The 16,441-nt window shown below is 38.8% G+C and overlaps 1 protein-coding gene across 6 annotated transcripts in view; it reads left to right on the forward strand.

Annotated features, from left to right (window-relative positions):
• Window positions 1–16,441, forward strand: part of LOC133387101 (serine/threonine-protein phosphatase 4 regulatory subunit 1-like) — a 69,848-nt gene that overhangs the window by 27,331 nt on the left and 26,076 nt on the right. For all 6 annotated transcript variants that reach the window (XM_061631168.1, XM_061631167.1, XM_061631164.1 and 3 more), the window contains 4 exons: window positions 3,831–3,938; window positions 7,233–7,298; window positions 10,114–10,272; window positions 14,834–14,988. In XM_061631168.1, the coding sequence (XP_061487152.1) occupies window positions 3,831–3,938; window positions 7,233–7,298; window positions 10,114–10,272; window positions 14,834–14,988 (488 nt within the window). The remainder of the gene's footprint in view (window positions 1–3,830; window positions 3,939–7,232; window positions 7,299–10,113; window positions 10,273–14,833; window positions 14,989–16,441) is intronic.

A 16,441-nucleotide genomic window follows, 5' to 3' on the forward strand; every position in this document is an offset into this window, starting at 1 on the left:
ATCCATAAAACCCAATAAAAAAAATTCTGGTTTTGACTGAATATTTATCTTTAAGATTTTTTGCATCATCCTACCTATCTGTGCCCAAAATAATTTTGCCTGTTTACACAACCACCACATATGATAAAAAGATCCTTCTTGTTGTTTACATTTCCAACATACATTAGAAACATTACTATACATTTTTGCCTACTTTTCTGGAGTCATATACCAACGATACATCATTTTATAAAAATTTTCTTTAAGATTATAGCATAATGTAAATTTCAAACCTTTTTTCCACATATTTTCCCATTGATCCATTTGTATATTATAACCAAAATTTTTTGCCCACTTAACCATACACTCTTTTACTTGTTCTTCTTCCATGTCCATTTTTAATAAAAATTTATACATTTTTGCAATTATGCATTCATCATTTGTACACAAACCTATTTCAAAATCAGATTTATTTATTTCAAACCCATACATTTTCTTGTCCATTTTAAATCTTTCTAACAATTGTAAATAGGCAAACCATTGTGAACTATATCCTTCCTTTATTAGTTGTTCTCTCTCTTTCATTATATATTCACCATGCACATTTTCTAATAGTTCTTGGTAAGTTAACCATTTCTCTTTTCCAGCCATTTCTCTTCTATAAAATGCTTCTTGACTTGAAACACATAGTGGTATTTTCGAAAAAAAACTTGTTTTGTATTTATTCCATATATTCCACAAAGGACGTCTTATAAAATGATTATTAAAATCCACATTAACTTTTACTTTATCATACCATAGATATCCATGCCATCCCCACTTCAGGTTGTGACCCTCCAAATCCAATAATCTTTTATTCCTCAATAGAATCCATTCCTTTATCCAGACTAAGCAACAAGCAGCAAAATAAAGTCTCAAATTTGGTAATCCCAGCCCTCCTCTTTCTTTGGCGTCTTGTAATAATTTAAATTTAACTCTTGGTTTTTTCCCCTGCCAAACAAATTTAGAAATATCTTTTTGCCATTGTTTGAAAGGTAGATCAGAGGATATGACAGGTATTGTTTGAAATAGAAACATCATTCTCGGCAATACATTCATTTTTATTACAGATATTCTACCCATTAATGACAACTGTAATTTATCCCATCTTAACAAATCTTTCTTAATCTCTGTCCGTAGTTTTTCATAATTATTATGAAACAACTTTGAATTTTTATTTGTCATAATGATACCTAAATATTTCACCTTTTCTTCTATTTTAAAATCTATCTTCTCCATTAACTCTTTTTGATCTCTTAAAGATAAATTTTTCACCAACATCTTCGTTTTTTGATTATTGATCTTAAATCCTGCTAATGGTCCAAATTCTTCTAATTTATCCATCAATACTTTGATTCCTTCCAAGGGATTTTCTAATACAATTATCAAGTCATCAGCAAATGCTCTCAATTTATATTCCTCTTTTTTTATCTTTATTCCCGAAATCCTTTTGTCTTGCCTTATGTCTCTAAGCAGCACTTCTAAAACCAGAATAAATAGAAGGGGGGACAATGGACATCCCTGTCTTGTACCCTTTTGTATTTCACATAAGTCCGTTAAATCCCCATTGATAATTATCTGTGCCTTCTGTGATGTATAAATCGATCTGATCCATTTTATAAAATTATCTCCAAAGTCCATTTGCTCTAGAACCTTAAACATAAATTTCCAATTCAAATTATCAAATGCTTTCTCAGCATCCAAGAAAATCAAAGCAGCTTGTATGTCATTTCGTTGTTCTAGATATTCCAACACATTCAAAACATTCCTGACGTTATCACGTAATTGTCTTTTAGGTAAAAACCCCGCTTGATCTTCCTGAATAAATTGTTGCAATATTATTTTCATTCTTTCAGCCAAAATCATTGTAAAAATTTTATAGTCATTATTCAGTAAAGATATTGGCCGATAATTTATCGGAAATTAACATCTCTTGAGAAATGTGTGATCATTTCTTGATTATGGTTTTATTTGTGCTGCTGTATTTTAGGGTTTTGTCTTAACACCTGTTTCTGCTGTTTTTCTTATATTTTGTATATTTATATATTTTTAATTGTTTTGTTGTATCCAACCATGAGAATATTTTTATTTTAATAGAATGGTGGAATAGAAATCTTATAACTAAATAAAGGGATCTCTAAAAAGTAGAGGGCTATTATCTAAAAGGTGTATAAATCTTGCTGAAATTGGAGGAATTACAAAATAAAAGTCAAGTTGTATATATTTGTGACAGTGCAATCTAATCCCTCATTCTGCCACGCTGGAGGGAATTTGGATGAGGCGGAACCTAGTTCTCCTGACATCCATTGTAAGGGGAGCTCCACTGAGGAATGCCCCAATGCAGCTCTCCAAATGGAATGCAGGTAGAAGTTATCCCCATCAGTAGTCGCCAGCAGAAACCCCAAAAATGATTACATAAAATTTACACAGGGTCTTATTCCTGCCATTATGGCATAAGTAACACAGGCTTTGTACTGTTTGTTTCCTGTCTTCTGGACAAGGCAGGGAAGTGGTCATGAACTAGTGAGATGCCATGAAGATTTGGAAAAGCACTGATAAGTAGGGAAGCTGTCAGATAGAAAAGGTTAAACAAAGTCAGAGAGCCAAGTATTGCTCAGCAAGGGAGCTATTCAGGAGTCTGCTAAAACTAATGACTGGTCCATGGAGTTGTTGCATTAATGACCTCCAGGTAGAAATTACGTGTCTTTGTAGTTAGCTGCCAAAACTTTTCCTGGTGCACCAGTGAGCCCTTGATCCTGTTCCCTCTTAAGATAAGCCTGCTAGGCGAGTGCTGTTCCATTGGGTCTGAGCTTCAGTGCAGGTGTTGTTGCCATCTCTGTTCTTGAGATCCATTGGTGAACATAGAAGTGTTTAAAACCAAGGATCAGACAGACCAGTTGGGGTACATTGGAGTTCTCCATTCTGCAGGCTCCTTTGGTGGGGTATCACCCTCCAATCGCAAGCAGGCTTCTAAGCATATTCAGCCTTTTTCAGAACTTCCCACTCAACATGGGAAAGGCAGGTTTGGGGATAATGGGGTTAGGGCTGTTGGGAGTACTTCCGCACCCTTGAACAGGGATTAACTCTTATGTGATTCCAACTCTAGGAGATAGCAGGTTCTGTCACCTGCCTCAGCTGTCATTTAGCAGCAGCCATTCCATCTGTCTGTAGCAGAGGAAGAGATGGGACTTCCGGGTCTCTTCATTGGTCAACTCAGACTAGCAAAATCTGGCTCCTTTTCTTTTTGAACTCTTTCCACTCCACCTCTTTGTTACAAAACCTCTGTAACGAAGAACTAGTGCCTAAGTTTGCTTTTCCCCCCTTCTCTATACCTTTTTTAAACTTTTTTTTTTAAAAAAAAATATGTCTTGGAAGCTTTTAAAAAAAATGTTTTAAAAGATGTTTTGTTTTAATGTATTTTAAAGTCTGTTTCTATTATATTTTAAAGTGTTTTTAGTGCTTCTGTTTGCCACCCTGAGTTCCTGCTGGGAGGAATGGCAGGATATAAATCAAATAATAAATAAATACCTATGATCTTTCCTTATGTGTCATGCCTTTTAGATTGTAAGTCTGACGGCAGGGACTGACTTACTACTGATATTTGTAAGCTGCTCTGGGAGTTTTTTTAAAAAAAAAATTACAAAGAAAGGGGTAAAATTGCTTTAACCAAATAAATTTCACCTGATATTTCTTTATTTCTAAGCCATATGAAGTTCATATAAGCAAGTTGCATCTTCTTTCATAATTTTTAACAGAACTGCTAGGAGAACTTTAAATGGAGAGAAAGAACTGACATATTTTTCCTGTAACAGATAATCTGCAAAATGGCTTCTATGGTGAACAAATCTACTGTTGAACGGTTTCTGCTTCCCCGATTCTGTGAGCTCTGTGGTGATGGGAAACTCTTTCAAGTACGGAAGGTTAGTGCTTGTTGTTTGAGACTTATTTATCCATATACATTGGAATTTACCTGCTAAAATTTTGGAGTTAAATTATCTTGACCTGTAAGTACTGTACCATTAAAATGCAACCTTTCATTTGTTGTATATGGGCCAAACAAGCATGTCTTAAAACTTGAGTTGACACCCTGTGTTGATAATATGGCTGGAGTGTAGGTGGCAAATGGCACCAACTTAAGTCAATTATAGTCCATGCTTTAGCAAAGCATTTGGAAACATACTTAAAGTTTATAATGTACTTGAGTGCTTTCTTGATTAAGGGTGGTAGAGTTGATGATCATGGAATCAGAATAGTAGAGTTGGAAGGGCCATCGAGTCCAACCTTCTGCTCAATGCAGAAATCCAACTTAAAGCATCCAGTTGTCTCATTGTCATACTTCTCTAACAGTTAGGAAATTTTTCCTGATGTTCAGCTGAAATATGGCTTCCTGTGTAGCACCTCTAAAGTACTACATATCTCCCCTCAGTCTTCTCTTCTTAAAGCTACACATGGCCAGTTCTTTCAGTCTCTCTTGCTAGGGCTTTGTCTCCAGTCCCCTGATCATCTTGTTGCTCTCCTCTGAACCTATTCCAGTTTGTCTGCAATCTTCTTAAAGTGTGGTGTCCAGAACAGGATGCAGTACTCAAGATGAGGCCTAATCAGTCCTGAATACAGGGGAACTAGTACTTCATGTGATTTGGAAACTATACTTTTGTCAATAAAAATTATTGAAAAAAAAAAAAAAAGGAAACTATACTTTTGTTAATGCAGTCCAAAATATCATTTGTCTTTTTTTGCAGCCACATCGCACTGTTGGCTCATATTCAGCTTGAGATCAACAACAATTCCAAGATCCTTCTCACATGTAATATTGCTGAGTCAACTATCTCTCATCTTATAGCTGTGCATTTGGCTTCTTTTTCCTAAGTGTAGAACTTTGTACTTATCCCTGTTAAATTGCATTCTGTTGTTTTCAGCCAAATGATCCACCCTATCAAGAGCACTTTGAATTTTGTTTTTGTATTAGCTATCCCTTCCAGTTGCAGATTTGATCAGCATTCCCTGCACCTCCTCATCCAAGTCATTAATAAAAATGTTGAAGAGCACTGGGCTGAGGACCACGTCCTGCAGTACCCCACTCGTTACCTCCTCCCAGTTTGAGAAGGAACCCTTTATAAGCACCTTTGAGTACGATTCTGTAGCCAGCTGTGGATCCAGCTGATTGTTGTTCCATCTAGGCCATATTTAGCAAGGTTGTTAATCAGAATATCATGGGGCGCTTTGTCAAAAGCTTTGCCGTCTGGCAGGATTTGTTCTTGACAAATCCTTATTGGCTTCTAGTAATTGTTGTATTGTTTTCAAGGTGCTTACAGATTGACTGCTTTATAATTTCTGGAATTTTCCCTGGGATTGATGTCAGACTGACTGGTCTGTAGTTCCCAGGTTCCTCCTTTCTGAAGATAGGGACAACATTAGCCTTCTTTCAGTGATCCAGCACTTCACCCATCCTCCACTTTTTTTCAATAGTAATAGACAGTAGTTCTGAGAGTTCTTCCGCTAGTTTCTTCAGTACTCTGGAATGCAGTTCATCGGGCTCTGGAGATTTGAACTCATTCACCGTAATTAAGTATTCCTTGACTATTTGTCTATCAATCTCAAGCTGCAATCCTGCCCCTTCATCTTGAACATCATGTTTGCCAGGAGGATAATAGACCCTTTTTTTGGGAGAGGCCTGAGCCAAAGTAGGAATTGAGCACTTCTGCCTTTTCTTTGTCATCTGTTATAATTTTGCCATCCTCATAGAGTAGCTGTTTTTTTCTCTGTTGTTTACTATGGATGCACCTGAAGAAAGCTTTTCATTGTTTTTAGCATTCTTTGCTAACCTCAGCTCATTCTCAGCTTTAGCCTTCCTGATGCCACCCCTGCAGTTTCACGCTACCTATCTGTACTCTTCCTTCATGGCCTGGCCTTCCCTCCCCTTCCTAAATGTATCCTTTTTTGTTTTCAGGTCATCTCTAAGCTTTCTGTGAAGCCACATTCGCCTTTTCTGCTGTCTTCCACCTTTTTTTTCCTTGTTGGAATTGTTCACAATTGTGCCTTTAGAATTTCCATTTTTAGAAACGCCCACCCATCTTGGACTCCTTTTCTTATTAGGGTCACTGGCCGTTGGACCTTACTTATCATTGTTCTGAGTTTATTAAAATTGGCTTTACTGAAGTCCAGGGTACACGTGTAGCTACTCCCAGCATTTGCTTCCTTTAAGATCAAGAACTCACGTATAACATAGTCACTTTCCCCCAGAATTCCCTTAACTACCACTTCATCCACTACGTCATCTCTTAATCAAGTCGACGATAGCTGATCCTCTAGTTCCTTCCTCCACTTTCTGTAGGAGAAAGCTGTCGCCAACACAAGTTGAATTTTTGGAAGGGGCTGTGTTCTTGGAAGGGTTGTCTCCCAGCAGATACTGGGGTAATTGAAGTTCCCCATTACTACTATATCATGCCTTCTTGACACATTGGCAATTTGCCTTTCAAAAGTTTTATCCTCACCTTCTCCTTAATTGGGTGGTGGGCAGTAGACTCCAACCACCATGTTCCTTTTATTCCTTGCCCCGTTGATTTTAATCCAGATACTCTCAGTGGGTCTACCAAGCTCATCCTCCTGTATTTCTGTGCAGGGATATATATATTTTTAACATAAAGTGTGACTCTGCCTCCCTTCCTATGCCTTCTGTTCTTTTGGAACAAGTTATATCCTTCAGTTGCTGTATTTGTCATGGAAGTCATCCCACCAGGTTTCAGTTATACCTATCACGTCATATTTATCCTCCTGTATTAAGAGTTCAAGTTTGTCCTATTTGTTTCTCATGCTTTGGGCATTAGTATGCAGACATCAAAGACCATGTGATTTATGGTCTGGCTTCTTCCCTACATTTTAAATCCTGCCTATATTTCCTTTCTCTCAGTCTTTTCCTGCTTACCGCACGTTCTGCTTGAAATGTGTTGAGCAGCTGTTAGTGTGGATTAAAATATTCAAATAGCAGCTCTGTCAGACTTTTATACAATTGGTAAGGTTAACAAAGGATGCAGGTAGTAAACAAACCATCAACTATATTTTTTGGTTGATATTATAGACATCAAGGTACTATATGTCTGATACAAGTGCAGAAACAAACTGTGAAGAACTGTAATTAGATCAGTGTAAACAAAGGCTTACAGAGTAGGAAATCGGAATTGATGTTTAAAAGCAAACAATTGTTTCTCTTCCTTTAGGTTTGTGCAGCAAACTTTGGTGACATTTGCAATGCTGTTGGGCAAGAAGCCACAGAAAAGAATTTGGTATGTTATTGTTTGGGACTCACAAATCAGAAGTCTTGGAGTTACATTATTTAATGTATACAGCTGACCATCAACAATACAAATAAAACAGTATTAAAAATACAATATATAAGTAAAATCAACAATAGAAGACAGCGAAAACTTCCTTACAACAGAGACCGTATAATAGAACAATGTCAGCCTAGATTTAATACAGACTACTGGCATTTCATGTCAAAAATAAGCAGAGAAGCACTAAAATGCACTAGGTTCTTCAGGGGAACGTCTCTTTTGGGTTCCACAGTTTGCATTGGTCCATCTAATAGCTGCCAGGAAAAGGGCATTCTCTGTAGTGGGTCCTATATTGTGGAACAGTCTCTCTTTATCCCCATTCCACAAGATAATGGCGTGCACCTTTGGTGGCATGTTTCCACTGGCAGTTAAAAACATCCTTGTTTACCCGAGCAGTATTTATTTATCCAATCTTTTATTGGACACTGATTTTTTTTGTTCAGTTATCCTGTTGTTGTATACTTATGCAGTTCTAATAGTTTATTTTATTGCTCTACACTGCTTTGGTAGTTATATGAAAAGCAGTGTATAACTATTTATTTATTCCACTGAAATGAAAGGGGAGGCCTTTTGGAGAAGGGAAGCCTATCGGTAACGAACGGCATGGTGAAGCACTTGCCTGACCTCCCAGCAGGTAAGTCGTTGTGGCTTACTGGGATCAGATCAGCCAGTGAATTTGCACCACACCTATTTTGCTGCCACCTTGCCCCTCCTCCTCTCTGTAAGCAGCTGCGATTCACCTTCTGGGTGGTTAGGTAAACGCCTCCACTCCACCACACCATCTGCTGCTGAAGCCTATGTATTGGGTTACCCTATCCCTCCAAGATACAGCTTGGTACAGCTGAACAATTCCTATTTCTCCCTGTGATGAATAATAGAGTCCACTGTTAACAAGAGATTATTATTCTTACATGTCTTTTTGACTCTTAATTTTAATAGCCCAGAAAAAAGTTCCCTTGGCTGGCAAATGCAATTACAGCTTAGTATTGAAGTTATTCAAAGAAAATACAAGATAGCGTATTCCTGGGGTACCCATGCTACATATATATATATATTTAGCACCTCAATTTTAGTTAAGAGAGTAAAGGAAAACAGCTGACGATCTCAGAATCATATAGAGTTTTCTCCTTCCATCCCTTAAAACAGGGATGACTAATGTGTGGTCCATGAGCTGTATCTGGTGTCTGCCCACCCCCGAGATTTTTGTGCCCCCCATTTTTTTTTTAGAAAGCGTCATTAAAAAAAACTCAAACGTTTTTAAATGCTTAGTAAAAACAGATATTTGCTTTGGAGTTTGCCAGAGCTAAAATAAGATTGTCTTTGACTTCTGTTGGCAAAGAAAGTCAAGGAAAAATTAAGTACAATCCAGCAGAAAGTTATCAAGACAATGTGGGTTACAGATTGGTCTTGAGAACTTGAGAAAAGCAGTGAGGAGACAACAGAGAAATAAGAGCAGGAGACCCTGAGTGTAAGATCTGTGAAGAGTGGTTGGGAAAGACACTTTTAAATATACATGGTTCAGCAAGTACAGGTCAGGACTTTCAATTTTGCCATGCCCTCAAAGAGTAATCAGATTAAATTATTTGATTAATTTTTGAGGGCATGGCAAAACTGAAAAACTAGTATTTGCAGTGCTCCATATTTACAGTACAAACAGGAATATGATCATGGCCCAGAAAGGACGTGGGCCCCCATGGAAGTGCTGCTAGTTCAGTCTGCCCTCTGCATAATCCATGACTTCAACTATTACAAAAGGAATGAGCTTGTGTCATGCCATAGGGATGAACGTGTTTCATTCCCTCTGTCTGGCAGTTAGTGCTTGAGTGAGGGAGGAGGTACTCCTTGGATACATGCTGTGACCAGGGGAGTATGTGTGGTAACACAGAACAGGGTTCAGCCTAAGGAAAAGAGAAAGAATGCAGAGATGCATGTTTTCTTTTGATGAAGTGTGTCATGTGCACCATCTCTGGCCACCCTGGAAAGCATCCTTGGAACAACACTCTCAGATGCACCACAGGACACATAGAATGTGGTCTGTGAATATAAGACACTGGGCGGGTATGTGGTGGCTGAAACTACATAAATGGCATTTTTTAAAAAAAATATATGGAAGTGTTTATAGGAGTACTGTAACAAGAAGACTGTTTTGTCCCCATGCTAGCAGCTTTGTTTCTTTGGCTCTCTTTTTCCAGAGACTTGTAAAACTAAAGTCTCAAATTCATCCATGTGTCAGATTTCTCCCTCAAGCTAAAATTGCCATTGTGCTTAATCTTTAGATAGCTATGGTGGTGGCTGCTATTGATAACTTTATTTTGCAAGGGTAATCCTTCAACTTTAGCATTTCTTCTTTAAAACTTGCTGAAAGGACATTAATATTTTTAAAGTTATCTGACCCTGCTGTCAACTTCTCACCACAGATTGAAATAAATCAGATTGACAGTCTTCGGCAATTTAGCTTTCTTCTATGACATGAGTAAATATTTAGAAGCAGAAGTGCATGCAATATCTAGTCAAAATGTCACTGAAATCAACATGGATGCTTTAGTTTAATTGTTAATAAGTCACTTGAGATCATTTGTACTTGTTTGCTATAAACTGCTAGCCAAATAGCATTTTCAGAAGAGGAACCCTTACTCTAGTCCTCAAAAATAATTATTTGGAAGCAAATCTCTTCCAAATAAATGTGTTGAGAGCTGCAGTGCAAATCAATAAAATGCTATTTTAGAACTGTTTAATCAGGTATGTCTTCACTTTATTTTTGCAGATTCCAAAGTTTTTTGAGCTGTGCTCTGATAGTGTTTGGGGTATGCGGAAAGCATGTGCTGAATGCTTTATGGCTGTCTCCTACACCATTTCACCTGAAGTTCGGAGGAGCAAGCTGTCTCCCCTCTTCATTAGTCTCATCAGTGACCCTTGCAGATGGGTAAGTAGAGAATAGATTAGTCCATCTTAAATTGCAGTTGTACTTTGTCTGTCTTTTAACAAATGACTGACAAGTGACAATTATAGAATGTTTTATGTGATTGTCTCCTCTCAGCTACTTATTTGCAAATAATTAAAGCTCTGTTTCTGATAGCTCATTATGGAAATGTTTTAAACTATCATAATCAAATATTCAACTGTAAAAGCTGACGTGAATCCAGTCTTCATGATTGCATATTGATGATATTTCTTCTTTCACTTCCGTAGAGAAGCTCCTTCTGTTGTAAATGTTCATGGGCCTGATAGAACAACTTACTTAAACTTAATCCATTCCAAAATGCATCTCTTCTGTAAAGTCTTCGGCATATCCCCTTAGTGTCCATATCCTATCGTAATTAAACCTAAGTAGATGTAACAATAATAAGCAAATATTCTTCCCTTGTTCACCTCTGCCGCTGCCTCCTTTCTCTGTTGTCTTTTGTGTGTTTAATTTTAGATTATTACTTGTTTGGGGCAGGGGCTTGTGTGGTTTATACTTTGTAAAATGTCATGCACTTTGATGGTGCTATTTAGATGATGATGATGATGTCATCTATTCCTTAGATTTTCCAAGGGTATTGACAGTTCTTGAGGTTTGTTTATTAAGTCCCTTTGTCTTACAAACTAAATTACTTTTAATTCTCTTATACTAAGAGTCAAATGAATTTGTGTTTGTGTGAAGAGTTTTTCTGGGTGTGTATAAATGTGCATTTATGAACAGTTGTGGTGAGCCCACAGTTAGTTGTAAGTGGTGTGGCAAATTTTGTGATGTGTTCAACCTAAGACTTCATGGTGATCCACTGTTTTTTTAAAAATTATTTTTTCATATGAAAAGAGTTACATAATAAATATTCAGAAAGTATATACGCACACATAAAGAAAAATATAATTTTGAATATAGAAATATATAGATATTTAAAGTGTTTCAAGTAGTACATGTGGTTGGACATTTTCTTGAGCCTTATGAAACCAGAACATTACAAAGCTACTGCACTTTTCAGTGAAAAGATTGGGTGGTGTTCAACTAAATAATAGTACTAGCTCAAGTATTAGCACTGCACACAAGGCTTCCCTCCCCCCCCCCCAATCATCCCCAAAACTGCTCCGATGGGTTGGGGAAATCCCAGAACAGATTTAGGGGGCACATGGGGGGAGGAGAGGGGGGAAAGTCCTGTTGCACTAGTATTGATCCTTGTTTTAGTGCTATTATTTAGTTCAATACCATCCATTTATCTGATTTTCTTTCCCTCCCTTAATCATATAATATTAGTAATATTTTGCATGTGGGAAATTTCCCAAACTCATATTATCTGATCCTTTAATGCAAGGATAACATCTTTTTTCCAGTTACAACATACGGCTCTGTGAGCAGCTGTTAGCAAGTGAATTACCAGTTCCATGTCCACTGATAAGACCACATCTTATCCAAACAGTATATAACCAGTGGATCACCTGGCGAATCATATCCTGTTATGGGTTTTATCTCATTTATTATGGTTATCCAAAATGTTTTTATTTTATTACAAGACCAGAAAATATGAAGCATGTCAGTATTTGCTATGCTGCATCTCCAACAGATATTAGCTGCTCTACTGTATACTTGACTTAAGTGGTACTGGTGTTAAAATACCAGCAGAAAATTAGTTTATAAAACCTGTCTTTCATGTTTGTGGAGAGTCTGTTGTGGTATATGTTGCAGATCCATGCTTCGTTTAGAATATTTTGTCTCATTTCTCTATCCCAATTATTTTTATATGTCTATTTGGTTAAATCTAGATGCATAATAATACAGTTTGCTCAAAAGTTGTGGGTTTTTCTGTCCTTTTCAAACTCTGTTAGTTACCTCAAGGATCCATATTCCCTTAAAACACAAGTAGCAATATGTCTCATACTGATTCTTATTGTTGTTATGTGCCTTCAAGTCAATTATGACTTATGGCGACCCTATGAATCAGCGACCTCCAATAGCATCTATCCAGCACTATGTTGTGTTGCATTTTGGATACTCTGTTCATAGGGTTTTCGTGGTAAGAGGTATTCAGAGGTGGTTTACCATTGCCTTCCTCTGAGTTTGGATGCATCTTTGTCTGGTGTCTCAGCTTTGACCATTCTGCCTTGGGTGCCCCTGCTAGGAGTCTAGCCTCCTGACGGCATTGCTCCCAGCTTCTTCAACACTCTCAACCCCCCTCACCACATTACAGTGTGCATCCTAGAGGGGGCATACTGATTCTACCCCCCTTTTTTTGTCCTGAACCAAAGCATAACAGTGTACTTGACTTTTTTCTGGTTTGGCCTCCTTTTTAACATTAGAGGAATGAAATGTCGTTCTTGAAGTGTTGATATGAATTCTAGGACCCTGATTTAGTGATTACAGTCCCGTAGAGATCTCTTTCTTGATTGGATCCTAGACATGTAAATAAATGCTATATGTGTGGTTGCCAACATCTGAGGACGCATGTGCATTTCCTCCTGTTGGACTGGGATTGTGCATGCAGTGCCAAACTGATGGTTGGTTGTTAGCTTTGAAAGCACAACAGACCACCTGTTTGGAAGAGTATGTGGACTTAATCCAGGGAGCTCAGCAGCACCAATCACCTACCGTGTTTCAGAAGTTGATTTCCCCCACCTCCTAGTAAATTGCTTGTATAATTCAAAATCACGTGTGCTTGAATTCTCATGAAGATAATTGATGGCTTATAGCTAGCTGTTTAAAATCTGACATTGCTCCAATTCCATAAAACAAGAAGCTTGACTCATTCTTGCACTGAAATTATACTTTGCTTCTGTTGTTGCAGAAATAATTTTAAACTTTCGCCCAGTTTCTAATCTTCCATTCTTGGGCAATGTCATTGAGCGGGTGGTGGCCGAACAGTTAAAGACACACTTGGATGAAGCAGATTATCTGGATCCATTACAGTCTGGCTTCAGGACTGGTCATGGAACTGAAACAGCTTTGGTCGCTATGGTGGATGATTTAAGGAGGGCGTTGGATAAAGGAGAACATGCATTCCTCGTCCTCCTGGATCTCTCAGCGGCTTTCGATACCGTCGACCACGGTATCCTTTTAGATCGTCTGGAGAGAATGGGAATAGGGGGCACTGTTCTACGGTGGTTCTGTTCCTATCTCTCAGACAGACATCAACGGGTGGCATTGGGGGATAAGGTCTCGGACCCTTGGCCTCTCAATTGTGGTGTGCCACAGGGTTCTATCCTTGCCCCCATGCTATTCAACATCTATGTAAAGCCGCTGGGAGCCATCATCAGGAGATGTGGGCTGCGGTGCCACCAATATGCGGATGACACCCAGCTCTATCTCTCATTTAAGTCCTCGCCAGAGTTGGCTGTGGAGACCATTTCCAAGTGCCTGGAGTCAGTAAGTGAATGGATGGGAGGAAATAGGCTGAAGCTAAACCCTGACAAGACCGAGGTACTGCTCGTGGGAGACAGGAAAAGATTAGGAGCTTTAGACCTGGTGCTCAATGGGGTAAAACTGCCCCTGAAGGACCAGGTCCGCAGCCTCGGGGTCATCCTTGATTCCCAGCTGTCCATGGAGGCTCAGGTTTTGGCAGTGAGCCGGGCAGCTTGGTTTCAATTACATCTAATACAGAGGCTGCGACCCTATCTGCCTGTCCATCTTCTCCCACGGGTAGTACATGCCCTAGTCTCCTCTCGCTTAGACTACTGTAATGCGCTCTACGTTGGGTTACCCTTGAAAATGGTCCGGAAACTGCAGCTGGTACAGAATGCGGCGGCACGTTTGATTACAAACAGCCGTCGCCGCGATCACATCACTCCGGTGTTACAAGATCTACACTGGTTACCAGTTGTTTACCGGGCCCAATTCAAGGTGTTGGTACTAACCTTTAAAGCCCTATACGGTCTCGGCCCAGCTTATCTGAAGGAACGCCTCCAGCATCAACAAATATGCCGCCTGACTAGATCAGCCACTCAAGACCTTCTCTTGGTCCCACCAGTCAAAACAGCTAGACTGGTGCAGACCAGAGAGAGGGCATTTTCAATCGTGGCCCCCACCCTCTGGAACTCTCTCCCTTATGATCTTCGCCATGCCCCCTCCCTGCCAAGTTTTCGCCAAGCCTTGAAAACCTGGCTATTCAGGCAGGCCTACAAGATCCCTGGGGTAGCCTAATTTTATTGGTTTTAGCTATGGGTGGGTTCGGTTTCGTTTTATATTGTAGTTCTTGGGTTTTTATGTAGTTTGTATGTTGTATTTTACTTGATCTTGTACGCCGCCTAGAGTGGCCGCTTGTGCGGCCAGATAGGCGGCCTAGAAATAAAATTTATTATTATAAATTTATTATTATTATAAACTAAATACCTGTGCCCCAATGTCTTTCCTTTACCTGATTAGTTTAAATAATATGCATTAAATGCCCCAGTCAGAGTTGATCGTCTTATTTTGAATCATATCAGAGTAGCAAAGTGTTCTGTGTCTTGTGAATGCTTCATTCTGAGAAGAATTGATATTGAACCGACCAACCCTTCTTACTTTTCCAATACTGTAGGTTCGTCAAGCTGCTTTCCAGTCCCTTGGGCCATTTATTTCTACTTTTGCAAACCCATCCAGTGCTGGTCTTTATATTCGGGAGGATGGAACACTTAGTATCCGGCCTTCCAGTCCATGTCTAACAGACAACAATGCAAGCATCATACCATCCAGGTACAGTGATTTGGCTTTAAAGGTTATGGTCTGGTTTGCATGTCATAATAATTCATAGTCAAAAATAAACTGTGCCTTCATATGAACATGCAGCATGCTTAGGCATGCTGCTGAAAAGTTCTCACTGCGCTTCTCCTCTGCTCCTGCTAGGAAACAAAACAAGGGTCTGGCTTGTCATGATGCCTGAAATGTAGGTTTTCCCCAAAAAAACAAACTGTGAGCATTAAGCGAAGAACAAACTATGGTTACCACTTGTGGTTTGCAAAGCAAACCATGAGGTTGGGTTTGGATGTCACAACACGCCAGACTGTGGCTTACTTTGTCTACAGCCTGGAAGCAGTAGAGCAGAAATCTTTCAGCAATATAGAGCAGTGCACTGTGCATTCACATTAAATCACATTTTGTTTTTAACTATGGCTTAATATTATGTGTGAACTAGGTGACTTGAACCTTGAACTTCATTCTTTGGCCCAAGACAAAAATTGGCAAAACAACAAAGACAAAATAAAACCCTATTAGTGGGCTCTCTTTTACAAGTTTTGCAAATCAAAGATTTTAATCTTGAAGTTTGCAATATTAGTTTATTTTAAATATTTACATACTACTTAATCATTTGCATTTTGAGCAGTGTACATAATAACAAGCCATATATAAAATAATAATACAATACAATCGTCATAAAACCAAACATTATCTTAAAATGCCTGTTGGAACAAGGAAGTTTTAGTTATAAGCCTGATGTTCAACAAGAAGGGTGTCTGTCTAATCTCAGTTGGGAGGGAGTTCCACAGGCTTGGGCTCACTGCACTGAAAGCATGGCTTTTAGTTGTTACAAGCCATGCATCTGAGCCATGGGGGACCACCAACAGAGACTCCTTCAAAGATCTCAGTGATCAGGCCAATATATAAGGGATCAGGTGGTCCTTAAGGGATCCTGGACTCAAGTTGGTAAGGGCCTTGCTAGTTAATACAAGGTCCTGTCCTAGTAACAGTGCAAGCTATTATGCACTGGAGTTATGTGCTGGCGATAGTCTGTCCCCATCAACAGTCTAACTACAGCATTTTACACCAGCTGGAGCTTCTGCACCAGGCGCAAGGGTAGCCCCACATAGAGCATATTGCAATAATAAAGCCCTGAGGTTACTAGGCTATCCCAGTCCAAGAATATCAATGCAATTCATATTTTTAAGTTCTTATAATAAAGGGAGATAGGACTTCCACCAGCTATGTAGATAATCATAGTCTTCAAAATATACAAGGATGTATTGTCATTCTGATAAAAGCTAGTAGTTTCAGATATTATATTTGCATACCCTAATATCAGCTCAGATTGTGCTGAAGTACAATCATGCACATTGTGCCTTGAAATAAGGGAACTCATGAAAGTATTGGGAGAAGAGACAGCTGGCTATTGCATTAAAAAATCTGATGAAATGGACTGTTATCTACAAAA

This window comes from Rhineura floridana, chromosome 6 (genome assembly GCF_030035675.1).
Source record: "Rhineura floridana isolate rRhiFlo1 chromosome 6, rRhiFlo1.hap2, whole genome shotgun sequence".
In the NCBI taxonomy this organism is placed as follows: Eukaryota; Metazoa; Chordata; class Lepidosauria; order Squamata; family Rhineuridae; genus Rhineura; species Rhineura floridana.